The sequence below is a fragment of the Micrasema longulum genome, unplaced genomic scaffold, assembly GCF_059751315.1.
Source record: "Micrasema longulum isolate JH-2025_06_02 unplaced genomic scaffold, ASM5975131v1 h1tg002637l, whole genome shotgun sequence".
In the NCBI taxonomy this organism is placed as follows: domain Eukaryota; kingdom Metazoa; phylum Arthropoda; class Insecta; order Trichoptera; family Brachycentridae; genus Micrasema; species Micrasema longulum.
The window spans coordinates 68,459-84,980 of record NW_028279772.1 but is presented as its reverse complement, the minus strand read 5'-3'; the positions used below and the strand labels follow the sequence as shown (position 1 = coordinate 84,980).

General features: G+C 32.2%; 1 protein-coding gene across 2 annotated transcripts; it reads left to right on the top strand.

Moving 5' to 3' along the window:
* The first annotated feature begins 2,044 nt into the window (after window positions 1-2,044).
* On the top strand, window positions 2,045-13,860 carry Suv3 (Suv3 RNA helicase). Of its 2 annotated transcripts, none has more exons than XM_088240911.1 (14): window positions 2,045-2,634; window positions 3,064-3,184; window positions 3,839-4,007; window positions 5,594-5,741; window positions 7,091-7,168; window positions 7,248-7,339; window positions 8,711-8,850; window positions 10,258-10,392; window positions 10,479-10,585; window positions 10,743-10,936; window positions 11,175-11,354; window positions 11,887-12,035; window positions 12,129-12,227; window positions 13,383-13,860. In XM_088240911.1, exons 1-14 carry the CDS (start codon window positions 2,208-2,210, stop codon window positions 13,672-13,674), a joined length of 2,331 nt encoding a protein of 776 aa, XP_088097037.1. In that variant the 5' UTR covers window positions 2,045-2,207; the 3' UTR covers window positions 13,675-13,860. The 2 variants fall into 2 exon arrangements, with proteins under 2 accessions (XP_088097037.1, XP_088097038.1); XM_088240912.1 differs by having other exon boundaries at window positions 2,133-2,634; window positions 3,064-3,190.
* Window positions 13,861-16,522: the final 2,662 nt, after the last annotated feature.

Below are 16,522 nucleotides of genomic sequence, written 5' to 3'. Positions count from 1 at the left end.
GAAGCATATGTCAAAGTCTCCAAATACGCAACACTTCATTGATGTAAATATACCATAATTTGTTTATGTCGTTTCACAAAAACGGGGTAGGAAGTAAAATAAATATAAAAATTGTTTTTTTTTTTCAGAAATATTTATAAACAAAGCATTTTTGCTTTCTAAAATAAACAAGTCTTTAAAGTCAGCTATCAGCAATTAAAATATTGAGAAATAACCCAGATGCGGCGCTGTGCGCACTTTTTTCTATGTTTCTCTTTTTTTCCTTTTTTGTACTTATGTTTAAATATCGTTTATATTTTTGATTACTTATGTGTATTTACTTGTAATTTTTGTTATTTTGATGCAATTTAATCATTTTTATTTGATTGAAAAGTGTACATGTTTGTACATATATGTATTTTTTATTATATTTACTTTTAATGTACATGTTAAGGGCAATTTATGCCGTTTATGTTACAATAAAATAATAATTCTACTTTATATGCATACTTATTAAATTTGTGGATTGCGTTTTTCAAAATAATAATGATTTATATCTTTTTAGTTCATATTTATGATTAGCAGAGATTTCCTGAAATTAACAGAGATACCTAAAAAAAAATTTTTAGTTATCTCTATAAATAAATTCATTTACCTGAACCCTTTCTTAAGTTCAAATGAAATAACTGAATAAAGCATTAATAAATATAAACACCATTTTGATTTTTCAAACCAACCTCGTTTACTAAACATAAAAAAAGTATATTGTTAAGTGTTCTCGGTACGGGTAGGTATCATTAATTATAGTTTGTAAGATAAAAAAAAAAACATTAAAAAATTAATCTTTTCATGCACACACTTTTAGTATTTAATATACTTTTCGATTGAAGACGGATTAGTATCGAGGCCTTTACATGAAAACGCAATTAGCATAAAAAAATATTTTTGGAACGTTAACAACTGTTAAAAAATACAGAATTTGCGTCTTATCCCATAATGAATTTTAAAGAAAAAAAAGGCTCAACATAATAAAGTTCAACAATTAAGAACAGAGATGGACAACATTTAAGAAAAAAATACATGAAATAATAGGAATTCACAGAGCTTATGACCTGTCACTAGCTGGATTAAGTGGCTACTTTACACACTGTATAATTTTTTTTTTTAAAGAAAAATAAATAGTTGCGTTTTCATGATTTACTCAATTTTTTTAATTTATGGGGGGCATTTTTGATGAGTTGTCAATAACTAACTATTAAAAATGGGAATCAAGTTGCCGCAAAGTTGAGTTCAAACCTCGGACCTCTGATCCGTGAATCCGCAACACTAGCCACGGTATCACAAAACCCAGTTCACGGCTTTACGTACGTTTGAACATTCTCCAAATGTTCTCCATCTCTGTTGTTATTTGTTAGTCTTAGTAATTTTCTAAGGCAGCGATCCGCAATTAGTTTTGGTGGCGGGCCGTATGAATAATCAATGTCAATTATTTTCGGGGGCGTCGCTCGTGAGAACCAAATCAACTGATTTCAACTGATTGAAAACTAATGTCCTACATACGCAATAAAATCATTGCTGTGATAAATTAATACAATTAGAAATAATTAACAAAAAATAAAACATGCCAATTATAACACCCTTTACCCCAAATATTCTAATTTAAGTAATAATAAAGTGAAATCCTTGATTGACGGACGCATGAACTACTGTGGTCCGTTTGCCAATTACGGAACGCAGATTTCTGTAGATGAAATCTATTCTTTGGTTTATAAACATTTGGAAAAACTCAATATAAAATAATAAAATTCATCGTTTGGATGAAAATGAATTTTTTTGGGATGATGAGCGAATAGGGGAAGGCTAGAAAATATTTTTTTAATTTCGCATATCTTCTTGGCTGGTATTCCGAACGCGTTTACAGTGCACTATAATGCGTATTTAGTACGTAGAAACACGCTATACCGCGCTATAATTTCGTTTGGAATACCAACCGATAGTGGAAATTTGTTTTTTTTTCTTATAATTTTCTCGATTGTTAAGAAGAAAAAAACAAGTATCTACTTTTGATTACTAAAATAACATATTATTTGTATTATCAGCCATATAAAGGCATCACATTTTTGACATTTAACATTGATTCAATCTATGCTTTTAACCAACCCCGACAACATTGGACATAACCTTTAATCTGATTTATTGTATAAATGTTGAAATAAAACAAATGTAAAATGATAAAACTTTTCAATCACTTAAAGCTTTTGAAGTGTGCGCGTGAAAATATTTTATGTGCCAAAAATTATAGCATTCGAAATACTTCTTCAAACAAATATTTATTACCGCAAGTTTTAGGGTATTTTGCTAAAAGATCCAAAAAATATGACCGAGGAAATGGAAGTGCACTCTTTACTCCGATCCCAGTCAAAACAAACCCAGACGATATAAATGTCGGGGTTGAATTGACTGGCAAATTAAAAAAACAGGACTTACTCAAGATTCTCACAAAGTTCTATCAAAAGCCAGAAGTTAGACTGTTGTCTTCTGAAAGTGGTTTAGATGATGATTTACTGCATAAAGCGTTTATATCGTTTAGAAAACATTGTATAGAAAATGATTTACCTGTTGATCTTCATGTGACGATAAGTGATATTCTTCAAGGTAAGTAATTGTTCAGTAAAATTGGTACTTATGTTATAGTTACTTGATCAAATAAAATGTAATCACTCCGCAAAGATTTCTAAAACTTCGTTTTCTTTCCTTACGTTCTCTATCATTTACTTTCCTCATTTCACCATTTGTTTATTGATCGTCCAGTTTATTAATAAGACATCTCGAATAATGAGAAAATAACTGTTTTAATGGTAACCTCAAATCTAATATTATTGGTTTGTGCATGATTTTATTATTATTTTTTCGTCAGCCACGTTCGAGTTTCGAACACTCTTATCACCCCAAAACATGGTATCAATGTGCTCATCATCCATGCGTTTTGATTTAACGTAATTCCAAATATTATTTGATTCGAGAAGAATATCTTTTTCCACAGTTCTCGTTTCTCCCGATTTAATTTCGAAAATTCTGTTTTAGGGGCAGGACACGTTGATGACTTGTTTCCATATTTTATAAGACATGCCAAATTAGCGTTCCCGCATTTAGACTGCCTCGATGATTTAAAAAAGATATCGGATTTGAGGACGCCGGCCAGCTGGTAAAGGTTTAACTATTGAATCATAATATTCAATATAAATCATTAAATCAAATCATCATGATCATTCTAAACCTCAGAGAAATAATCTGCCGTAGCTGTAAAGACAGCATTTTGTTCAATTGCATTAAACAAAAGCTTTGCAAATTTTTAGCTTGGTTTTTGGTTTAACAACAATCGTGTAATGGACGGTTTCAATTTGCATTTGCGATTCTCGACCTGAGTACCTACGGCCCATTGTTTTGCTGTAAAGTATAACTTATCATTTCGTAATTGATAATCTTAGAATGATTTTTGTCCATATGGGCGACTCTACAGCGATAGCTGCTTATTACTCTGAGTTCTAAACACACTTAGTGGTACTTCATGTATTAGTCCACGAACTATGAAATATCGCAGCGTAAAAACACCTTTTTTTATTAAATATTTAATTTTAACCACGTTGAGAACCGAACACTAGACCACTTGCAGTGAGCAAATGTGTTAACCACAAGACCACTTATAACTTAAATTCAAACACTTGTTTTTGTAGTGCCACATAAAATCTTGGGTTTTTAAAAATAAATATGAAGTTCTAAAAGTTAATCACAATTCAATAATAAAAAATAAAACGTTCGCTACTGGTTGATGTATAGTATTACATATTTTTATTTCTAGGTACCCTGCAGCTCGAGCGTTGAATAGAAGAGTTGTTTTCCATGCTGGTCCCACGAACTCTGGAAAGACCTATCACGCTCTGGAAAGATATTTATCTGCTAAATCCGGAGTTTATTGTGGACCGCTTAAACTCTTAGCTACGGAAATATACCATAAATCCAATAAACAAGTAAGATTTTCCATTTAATATATGTATATGTTTTTTTAAAGTGGCGTATAACCATTTTGGTTTTTTGCCAATGTCATGTAATAGATGGATGAACATCACAGAAGAAGTAGTTGTCTTTTGCAGATAGGTCTCCAATTTTACAGGAACAAAATCGGAACTATGAAAACTTCACTATGCTCTCAGTACACGAGGCATATACGTTCGATTCTGCTGGGTTAGAGCTCATGCTGGGGAAATCGGAAATGAGAGAGCAGATGAGCTATCTAAGGCTGCTACGGTCAAAAAAGTGAGGCCGAACTCTGATGAAGTCCCAATAAGCCATGTAAGGTGGCCCCTTTCAATCGATAAATCCAATGAGTGGAGGAAAATATATGAAAAAGAAACTGCCAATAAGTGGATCAAGCAACTTTTGAGAAGTACAGACGAAGCCAAAACATTTTGGAAGTATGAAACGCCTACATATGAACTAACTTAGTTACTCTCGGGGCATGGGTGCATGGGGGAATATCTGCATCGCTTTGGGCTGCGAGACGATAGTTGCTGCCCATGTGATGGCATCACTGAGCAGACTGTAGAACATCTTCTAATATACTGCCCAGTGTTCGATAGGCCGAGATAGGAGCTTGAATGCAAATTAAACACTCAGATTGCTTTGACAAATAACCCAGCTGAGCTTCTGAACTGTAATGATATACGAAGAGAGACTTTTCGATTCATTACAGGGACGATCAAGCAGGTTAAGTTATTTAATGGTGGTATCTCTCCTTTTGCTCTCCTTTTGTTTTTTTGTGACTATTTTTATTATTTGTTAATGTAATATTTCAAGTGTTATTTAATTTATTCTGATTCTGCTTTTATTTTAATAATTTTTATCTGAAAAAAGTTAAAGTCACATAACTTCAAGATAAATATATTCGATAAAACCTTGCATCTAACAAAAGCAAGGTACAAATAATTTGCAACTGTTATAAAAATCATAACTATGATCAAAATTGTAGGTGACTGACAAAAAGAGTGCCAGAACGTGGTGGCAAAAGCTAAGGCCTATAGTATTATAAATTTTGGGGAATTATTTTGCACCATTTCTGCACATAGTTCATCACCTCCAGTAGCCTTTTTCCGTTTAAGATTCTCTATAGGTCTATTGCACTTGAACCTCTGCTATTTGGATAGTACCCGTGTTTTCATAGTTTTCACTATACTGCCGTCATAAGCAAAAAGGCAGTTTTTTGTCAAAAATCACAAAAAACTTTTTTGAGAAGAGAATCTTTAAGTCTAGGCATTTGCTCTCATTGGCTGGTTCAAATGGCAACTTTACAAACTGTGGAACATTCACCACTCTGCCTATGTTTAAATATCCATATTTTCTCAACTCTTCCATCTGTTAACTTTTGTGAAGTAAAAGTCCCCAATAGCATTCATGATCTACTTCAAATAATTAAATTCAGTCACACCCTATGTAAACCTAAAAGTCTGATCAGAACGTGTTTTTCAGAGATATCTCACTGTTGCTTTGGGCTAGAAATATACAAAATAATGTTTGTTTTAACACAATCTATTGAGATTTTTTTGTGTATTATTTTTAGGGTACGCCTTGTGATTTAATAACGGGTGAAGAAAGGAAACACGCTTCTCAATATGACGATGAATACGCCACTCGCGATAAAGAACATGTAATGGATCAGTCACCTCATGTTGCGTGCACTGTTGAAATGACCTCTCTTCTAACACCGTGTAAGTTTTATTCAAATTCACCAAAAAAAAGAACCTCTGAGTATTGAAATGGAATGGAAACAATCTCTATCAAAAACAAATACTTGGATTAATGTAATCTGCTCAAGTAATTACAACTTTTAAAGCATTTTTAACTTACCGGATATACAATAAAAATAAACCAAGCACATATTCTACTTATTATAATTTATAAGTAGAACATGTTTAAATTTTCAGTACTGGTGTTCTTTCAAATTAGATTTATTTACTCATTTACTCACCAAAAATAAAAAGCAGCGAGTTTGTTTTTTAATTACTGGTACCTATACAATATGTGCATCTCTATTTTTTCTGCTTATGAGGGTAGTCGGCATTACACAGAAGAGTTAGTTTTTTAGTATGACAGCTAGCTTCTGGCTATATTGCTGTTGTGGAAAGATTCCTGTCGTCCTTATAAATCATTTTTAAGCCATATTTCAAATGTCTTCTTCTTCTTCAATGGCACTACAGCCCATATCGAGCCTTGGCCTCTGTCAGCTTTCGCCTCCAACTCCTTTTGTCATCCACTGCAAACCTCCAGTTAGATGCTTCTAGAAGATGGATATGTCAAAAGTCAAAATAATCGACGCCCATGCATAAGAAGATGTATGAATGTAGAGGAAGCAAGGTATGTATGCAAAGGCAGCGTTATATGGCTACCGTATCCTCTGTTCTATCCTCTCTGCCTACCCCTAGGGAAAAATGGCGCGATGGTTTGTTTGCTACAGTTTTTTGACAAAAAAATGGTTGGAATTTGCATACATTTTTATGCAAAATATGCTGAGAATAAGAAGATTGTCAGTGTCAGGGAATTTTGATAAATAGGTATTTGAACATTATTTTTCGGTCACTCTATCGCTAATGCCTCCCCGATACTGTGCGAAAAAGACAACTTCTTTTTTGTTGTCGTTTCGTTGTCCTGTTTTCCGCACTTCAAAACTGAACCGATTTGGTTGTATTTTTTAAGAAAAAGTATCACAATTAAATTTCTGTGTCGGTACCTTTTCAGTGTTATTTATCATATTTGTATACATATGTCCGAAGACAGCAGATATATCTGGGTGCTTTTTTGGGTTTTCGGATAGTGCTAGCCCCCATAAGAAACAGTAGAGACACGCCAATGGTAAATATCTATAGTGCATAAAAAAAAAACTGCTGTAATGCCATAATCCAGGGAGAAATAAGGGGAATATTGTTGTATGAAGAAAAGGCCGACCGGGTTTCCTCTTAATAGGTTTAAGAACAATAGTACTGACTTTAAAAATGCAATGGTTTGATATTTTTCATTGTGTATTCTAATTCTTCTGTCTAAATATTATTTTTTTGTTTAGATGAGGTTGCTATAATTGATGAAGTTCAATTGATTGGGGACCGGGGAAGAGGGTGGGCTTGGACAAGAGCTGTTTTAGGTGGGTTTACAGTTTTATACATGTCATTTACTAACTCTAGACTTAATTGTTTACTGATAACTGTTTGTTTGTTTTTCAGGAATACAAGCAGAAGAATTACATTTATGTGGGGAAGCTGGTGCTATCCCTTTAATTGAAGAAATATGCAATACAACTGGTGAAGATCTAGAAGTGTGTTGTATTTAAGTTTTTTTTAATAAAAAAAAGGGGAAATAATAGTTGAACACATTTTTATACTTTAAAGCCTTGATTTTTGATGAGGGAGTCCTTTAATTGTCCCTTTCTTTGCTCCAGACTGGTATAGTTCTTTACCTCGGCGAGAAGCTTGCTAAACAGCCTTGATACAAGAAATTCAGCTGTTCTGTTTTCACAGATGTTCTGTTTTCTGGACTCAACCAGTTTTATAGACGTTGGTGATTGAGCAGGGTTGTTTTCTCATAAAAGTATTTCATAATTTTCTGCATGTAGTGCTTATCAGAAAAATCTTTTTAGCAAATAAAATAATTATGTAATTTTGTAGATGTGGGTATTCAAAATTTACTTAATGGGTCATTGTACTTTTAGTTTCTTCATTATTGTTATTATTAATAAATCGGTATATTAACATATATTACAACAGAAATGAAGAACTTCTTTAGAAGGGAATATGGAAGTCTAGGCATTTGCGGGGCTTATGAACTGTCATTTGCTGGTTAAGGCGATCACTTTACACGTAACATTCAACATTTTACCCGTGTTTATACATCTATATTTCTTATATTCATAATTTAGTTGACTTTTGTGAAATAAAAGCTGAAACCTTTATTGATGTGGGTAAGATTCATCTGGATGAATTATTTCACCCACTTGGCATCACCTGATCACTTTTCACTTTTCATTCACTCATCACTTTTCTAAGTTTTTACTCTTAGAAATTATCAGAATTAACGCAATATATTAAAATAGAAATTAAAGATATTTTATCCTTAACTTTTATTTAACACAGCAACAGGATGCATGTTTTAAAAAAATGCAATTACATAGATTTTTTTAGATTAAGTCTTAATTTTTTATTATAGTTAAATTTAATTCTAACAATCAGGTCTGGACCTACCATAGGTTCAGTTGGCATAAAGAACCAGACACTTGCTTAAAAAGGGGGGAAAATAATATGCTGATATTAATTTACAAATGTGTATATTCCCGTCCCTTTTCAGCATGTGGCAGGCACTAGCTCCCGTTAGATCCGCCACTGCTAACAATGAATTTTTATTTAACCTTTTCCAGCCACTTTCATACGAGCGTGAGTTTGCCTTTCATTATTACACTATCAAAAGCGCTCGAATGTGCAATTGTCAAATTATTTCTGAACGGCACGATGTGGGGGTACCTTTTTTCAAATGTGGGTTTTCAGGATTTCTCGTCTTTTTTTCACAGCTAGTGGGATCATAATCAAAAGCTTTAGTGGATAAACAATCAATTTTTTTTAAATTCCGCCAGTTGTAATGAGTTTGTCCAATAATTACATTATGAAGAATTATTTTTTTTATTGGTTTCTTGTAGGTAAGAAAATACAAACGTTTGACTGAATTAAAAGTTGAAGATGCTGCCTTAGGATCATTGGATAGTGTCCGACCAGGAGACTGTATAGTTTGCTTTAGTAAAAACGATATATATAGTGTATCAAGAGCAATAGAACATAGGTAAGTAATTTTGTTATATATGTTAAAGGTTTATGGTTAACGCAGCCACCACCTGCTACAAAATCTAAAGAAAATTAATCCAAAACTTTTTACCAACTGAGCAAAAATGACATTTTACCAGACTGGTTTCCACCTCGTATAAATAATTGTGAGACTGTATAATCTCGGCAAGGCGCGGTATTTCTATTCTATCGGCATCCCATGGGTATGAAGATGTCTTCAACATACTGGCGACTAACAGGTTGTAAATCCGCTTCTGGATTCAGCAGAGTTTAGGAAAGTTCCAGTGAAGATCTGAAAGCAAAGTGGCAGAGTAATCGAGCAGAGTAGAGTTAAACGAGAGTATTTACTGTTTTAAATCAATGTTTTATTTTTCATATGTGCACATATTTATACAACGTTACAAAATCTTACCCTACAGTTTTACGAGACATGGGAATCGTGCTGGCTCCCCACTCTTTTCCTGTATTCTTCTGAGCACTCAATGAAAATAGATGCTCGTTAGCTGACTTAAAGCCGGGACCCCGTCCACCATTCTCCCATTGCACAACCGAGTTTCAACCAGTTGCCCACTCCAGAGTGGGCATGAAAGGGCCGTTAACTCGATTAGTTGTGTGCACTTACTTCCTATGCTCGGTGGCGGGTGGTGCGGCTCGAGTTAGCCGCCTAGGTTCACACATATTAACTTGACTATTGATAAGCAACAAAATTACTACTCATGAAATATCAATTTCAACATTTTAAATCAAACAATAGCCTTAGAGATGATGACATCAGCTACAGACGTATTGGTTTAAAATTAGTAAAAAACCGCTATCCTTCTTGTCACCTAAAGTTGAAAACTGGTCATTGTAACCATGATGTGATATTTTATTAAGAAACACTGCTATCGATGTTTCAGTGAAGTTCCTTATGCACTACTAGGTGTGGCAAGGGTGAGAAAAAATATTTTATAGTAAAATATGTGCATATAGTTTTGGTAATTTGGCAGTGTCGAAATTATCCATATAATGTTTAAAGATAGAACGTACTGAGTCCTGCTTGCAGGACTTAGCGACCTACCAGTGAGATGAACATTATCTTGTTTTATGACGATTTTAGGCCTGCTAGCGAGACTCTGTTTTGGTATTTAGTGCGTTATTTTTTTCTCTTAGCGAGTTTTTTAATCATGTTTCTGCAATCAATCTAGCCATAATGGCTGCAAATACAATCTATTTAAATATTCCGGGAGGGCACATCTCTGGACATTTTATAATACTGTAGTTCCATATTCTGTCAGCCTTACAATGGCACTTCAAATCGGCACAAGGTAAATTTGAAAAAAAGATGAGGTAGCATAAAACTAATCGAATTGTGTATATTGCATTGTATTGTAAATATATCTATGATTATTTATTTTATTTGTAGAGGGCGGGAAGTTGCTGTAATTTATGGTAGTTTGCCACCGGGAACAAAATTAGCACAAGCCAATAAATTTAATGATCCTGATAGTTCCTGTAAAGTAATGGTCGCTACAGATGCTATTGGGCTAGGAATTAATTTGTAAGTATTTTTTTTAATAAATAGCTTTTATCATGATTTATATCTTGAGAACTATTCAAAAATAATGTACTCATTTTGATTTGCAGGAGTATACGCAGAATAATATTCTATTCATTAATCAAACCCATGATAAATGAAAAAGGAGAAAAAGAAATGGATGTAATATCAATTTCGCAAGCGTTACAAATTGCAGGTGTGCAAGTTCTTTATTTGCTTTTATTTTAATTAAAAAATTTAAAAAAAGATGATAAAGATTATATTTAGTTTATGTGTAATATGTAATATGATGTTAAGATTAAATTCTGTGTTGTTGAATAAAATATTGTATAAACATTTTTCCTAATATGTAGGTAGAGCCGGCAGGTATGGTAGCGCTTGGGAAACAGGTTATGTAACAACTTTTAAGCCTGAAGATCTGCCCACCTTGAAGGTCCTTCTGTCTCAACTTCCGGAGAAAGTTGAGCAAGCTGGTCTCCACCCAACAGCTGAACAGATGGAGCTGTATGCTTATCATCTGCCGCACGCAACACTTAGTAGTCTTATGGTAAAAAATTTATCATTTATAACTTGAAATAAGTTTTATTAATTAACCTTTCATTAGGTTTGCAGAGATAACATTTTTCAATAGTTGAAAAAAAATAATATTCATCAACCTGATTTTTTTTATATATTAAAGACATCTATAGACTAAAATCTGTCTTGCACAAATGCTTATATAAGTGTAAATAATTTTTAAGCTCCAATTTCAGCGTTGAACTGAGCTGACATGAATTTGTTTTCAGGATATTTTTGTTCACCTGTGTACCGTTGATGACTCTCTATACTTTATGTGTAATACGGAGGCTTTTAAATTCCTGGCGGAAATGATCCAACATGTTCCTCTTCCACTTCGAGCCCGCTATGTATTTTGTTGTGCACCAATCAATCAGAAAGTGCCGTTTGTATGTGCTATGTTCCTCAAGGTATGTGTATATATTTTAATTTAAAACAAACATTCACACAGAATATTCAAAAATATGTTTTGTGAATTAATCTTAAAGAATTTTTAGTAGTAGAATAGTATTTTTTAATGGTTGCAGAGTGATTATTTTAATAAACAATTCCTAAAATAAATATCTTTTATTGAGTTAGTGGTTAGTTTGTACAACTTTCTATTAATTTGAAGAAAAAACACATGTTTATGGTACCTCTTTATATTTACTGCTTATTGTATTAAAAAATAATGTTTTTTAGTGAAAATTAATTGTTATTTATTATTGAAATAAAATATTTAAAAAATGTTTAAAACTGTTAAAAAAATATCTGCCTGGTTAGTCACTTGACAGTTTGATCGGAATAAATATTTTCTTGTTTAAAATAAGATCTGCCCAAACTCTCCCGAGTTGAAACAGGATTTAGTCGAACGAGGCTCGGCCTTGTAAATGTTAAAATTCGGTCACAAGTTTCGCTCGGGCAAAACTGTCAAGCGATTAATTTTGATCTTTTTCTTTTAAGATGGTGCGGCAGTATAGTAAAAACGAACCTTTAACTTGGAGTTGGCTGTGTAATGCGATTGGCTGGCCTCTGTCTCCACCGAGGACGATAGTAGACTTAGTTCATTTAGAGGCTGTTTTTGATGTACTGGATCTTTATTTGTGGCTAAGGTATAGTTACACATGTCTACTTGTTTACACAACATGCAAATAATGACTCAAACAAAATAAAATTTTCGGTATATTGTGTTTTTATTTTTACAGTTACCGTTTTCAAGATTTGTTCCCGGATTCTTTAATAGTAAGAGATATGCAGAAAGAATTGGATCACATTATTCAACAAGGAATTTTCCAAATAACAAGGTAAATCTTTTTTTATGAAAATTATTAAAATATCACATCAAGGGCGCTTCATTTTAAAACATCAGAGCAAAAGCACATTGAATATACATTGTTCATTCCGTTTTGTGTCACTAATAACATTTGAATTAGGCAGTTACTATAATTTTTGATTCTGTGCATCTGGCCTTGTATGGCTTTCGTAAAACCTCGTTAATGTGGAATATACTCATTTAAAAATTATTGTTATATTGTATTAATTCTCTATTTATTATTATTTCTTTATATGACAACATATTAAAAAATACATAGTTGTAAATATTGGTAAATGAATAATCCACATAATATTAGATCTTGTATACACTTTATCCTTTTTTTCTAAATGCGGAGACATTTCTAGCTTCCTCGTGACTTTCCAGCGACCATATTAATATGTATTTTTATGATTTACTCAAATATTTCAATTTCAGGATCAGTTTTTGACTAAGTAGTGGTATTTAACCTTTTGAGAATTGAGATAAACCTGGCCACCAGAAAAACTTTTTTTTCTTTATATTTACGACAAGGGTGGTAAAAATGAACCAAAACGATATATTTTATTTTTTTTGCCTAATTAATGAATAATTTTTTAATTACTAAATTAATTAAATGAATAACTTTGCAAGGATTTAAATATATGTAATGAAAGTCGGTATAATGATTTATCTTATTAAATTCTCTCTAACAATGTAATTTCTTGAAAATAGCTTGTTAGTAAATCCAAAAAAGTTGCATAATTGGATGCCATTTTGAGTAATTCACACTCTAGGATTTTCGACTCAAACAATAACCATTAAAATTTGCCGAAAGAATTCTTCGTGCTGCTTTTGCTTTAAAAGAATACACTAAAGCAGCAGTTCTTTTTTTTTTTTTTACTAAGGAACCCCAATAATTGAAATACTTTTTTTGGCGGAACCCCATCTCGACAATAAAAAAGCGAATTGACAGAAATGATATTTTAAAGACCCATGACACTTTATTGTTTGCATATTGTAATGTTCGACTTATTTGAATATATTTTGAATTTCAAATCTTTACTGCATGCATTTAATGCGAAGAATGAAATTTTTGCAGATTTTTGACCACAACTTGTATTCACATTTATCTCTTATTATATGATTGATTTATATTTTTTTCCAGGTTACTTCGCAACTCTGAAAATATAGTAAGCAGCAACACTCCCGATGAAGATACTTTTGAGAGGACAAAGAAGCGTCAGCATTACATGAAAGGAAGCTACGCCTTAAGTGAATCCGAGGACGGGGATCATATTCCTAGGAGAGGGCAACGTCTCACAAATCAACTCCTCGCACAAGGTTTACTCACTCCCAAAATGCTTAAGCAGTTAAGGGAAGAGTTTAAAAGCCAAACCACATCTAAAGACGACAATCTTCCCCAAAGACCAGGGCCAACAAGAAGAACGAGAAAATGACCAGGGATAATTAATTTATAGTGACCATGATCACCTTCAGTACAATTTTTTCCAACCCTTCCAGATCAGAAAAAAATTCTACCATTCTTGGAAAAATCATACCGTAGGTGAGGTTCACTCGAATGACTATGCTGAAAAATAAACATTGTGACAATAATTCATATTTATTGAATCAGAGAGGGAAAACATTTTTGAGAAGGAATATGGAACTCGGGGCATTTACAGGGCCAAGTATTTTCAGGCGTTACCCGGTAGGTGTAATAATTTGAAAGAATGTATCCTGCTCCTATGCCAGATGGAAGAATTGAAAAAAATATAGACCGGATGGTAAACTTAGACTTCCATATGGGGACTCTCAAAGGTTATCTCCATCTTTAATGTCGCTAAGGAGTTAAATCCCCCTACAAAAATTTTGACCTACTGAAAATATTGTTACACATTCATCATCTGCATCATTCTCCTCACTGTAGAGGGTCGTGACCATCATACGTTATGGATTGTTGTCCTCCATCTCTCCCGACACACCATCGTCCTCGTCACTCCAATCACTGATGTTCCTGTAGCAGCCTTGATTCGGCCAGTCCATCTAGCCGGGGATATTCCTTACTTTCTTCGACCCCTCCCATGAGCTTTATTTTTTTAAGACTATTCACGTTTTTTCTAGCGATGTATCTGAAAAACTAGATGACACACTCAAGCAGACAGCTTGCCCACCACATACTGCATCCTGAGGACATAAGTCTCCTCCAAGTCTATGGGAAAAATCATTCCCTAACTAAGCGGATATGTGTGGTTTTGGATACATTTCTATCCTTTCATATTATATCCAATCATGTCTGGCATTCTTGGCCATCACAATATGTCTCTCAATTTTGTCCACACATTCTCCAATGTTAAATATTATGATATTTCAAAAGTACATTTTCTTCTTTCGTAAGTCACTGAAAATAATTATAATTTTGTATCGTAATAATAATGATTAGGTAATACATGCTGATATACTTTGGCGAAAATGAGGTATTACTTCCATTGAAGTATTAAAATAATAAAATTTATCAATGTAAATAAATAAACGGTTAAGTTAATGTAAGTTTTATTAAAGTTTAACCATTTTATTTTTGAGAGATAAATAAAATAAATTTGTTTTATGAACCACTTTTTATTGACACACCCGACTAGTTTCGGCAACTGTACGTTGCCCACTTCAGGGTTATTTAATAACTAAATATGCATAATATATAAAAGAAACTGAACAGATTAGTGGGTGTCGATGGGGTAATTGTGATTATGGTGTGTATGGTGGTAATTTTGTTTAAGGTAGGGTTATACTTTACAGGGAATTTTTTTTTAAAAAGGCCTTGACTTAAGTTTAATTGATTACTTACAATATTTAAATTTTGTTTGATGGCTTTTTTTATTTCTAGAATTCCCAAATTATTTAGTTGACTAGTTTTATTATTTAAATGCAATATTTGATTTCGTCTTCAAAATTAAAGGAGTGGTTATTACCACTAATCCGTTCACTGTTTCTTTTATATATTATGTACGTTTAGTTATTATTAGAAACTAGTCAGTTGTGTCAATAAAGAATGGTTCATAAAACAAAGTTATTTTATTTATCTCTCAAAAATATAACAATGATCCACAAAGTACTACAAATATCCAAAAAATAAAGTTTAACCATTTTTTATTGTTGTGTTTAAATTATTTCCCTCTTAGTTTATAAGTGCAATAAAAGTTTTTTTATTGATTGATTTGGTGTATATTTTGTAGAACTCCATGTTAAAACTTATAGTAATAGAAATCAAACACTGATTTGAGTCTACTGAACATTTTATTTTATTTTTACAAATATAAAAAATATAAAAACAAAAATTTCGTGACAATAAAGTTTTTTTCCCTCATAGGTTATTTGCAAAATCTGAGTAGTCACTTCGTCAATTTGAAGCGTTACGAACACAGATATAAGAAATTCCTTATTCAGTGGCTGTGGAGGACGAATTGCAAATTAATCGGGAGAGCAAAAAACAATTAAAGTTTTTTATTGCTTCAAATTTAATTGTAAGTTTGAAGCATCTCAACCCAACGCTATTTTTTCATTCACAGGATTATAAAAAATGAAACAAATTAGTAATTCAGTAAAACTATTTTATTACAAGTGAGATTTTTATTATTCAATAAAGGAATATGAATATTGTACAGAGTTGATTTTCTTTCACAAATGGAATGTGCAATATGTATGTAGTCGATTGTAAACGTTCAATTTCAATAAATAGGTAACAATTATTTTGTTAGTAGATATACATCGATATAGTATAATATTATATTATTACATTATTTAAAATATTAATAATTAAAAATGATAGTTTCATTGAAGAAATGCAATACAGGTGTTCTAACATTTTAAAAACTTATATCCCAGTGGTATTAGATTAATATTTGAGTAATATTTTCCCAAATGGTAAGTATCATTGTCAAAAAACTATTCGTATTTTCAAAAAGTATTTTGCAGCTCGAGAAAAGATATTCTTTATACTTTTAGAGAACATTTACAAAAACAAAAATATGGAATGTGAAAATGATGTTCATACTTAAGTTATATTTTTAATAAAAAGGAGGATACATGAGTTTAAAAACAAATTCTGAATTAAATGCCGTATAATGCAGAACTGACAATTTTTTATCAGATCAAATTTTCAGTGTAAAAAAAACTTTTTTAGAAATAATTTTTCTAATATGTAAGCATAATTTTCCAAATTCAGATCCTCTTTTATTCTACTGGAAATTTCCTCTTTAGATCATGACATAATAACAGTGTTCCAAAAGGTGGAATTGCACCGTTACATTA

Bases quoted from the DNA above. Each gene is read 5' to 3' on its own strand.
- Suv3 (XM_088240911.1), top strand. From the start codon at position 2,208: ATGATAAAACTTTTCAATCACTTAAAGCTTTTGAAGTGTGCGCGTGAA. The intron at 2,635-3,063 runs GTAAGTAATTGT...ATTCTGTTTTAG, and splicing joins GATAAGTGATATTCTTCAAG to GGGCAGGACACGTTGATGAC. The intron at 12,228-13,382 runs GTAAATCTTTTT...ATTTTTTTCCAG, and splicing joins GGAATTTTCCAAATAACAAG to GTTACTTCGCAACTCTGAAA.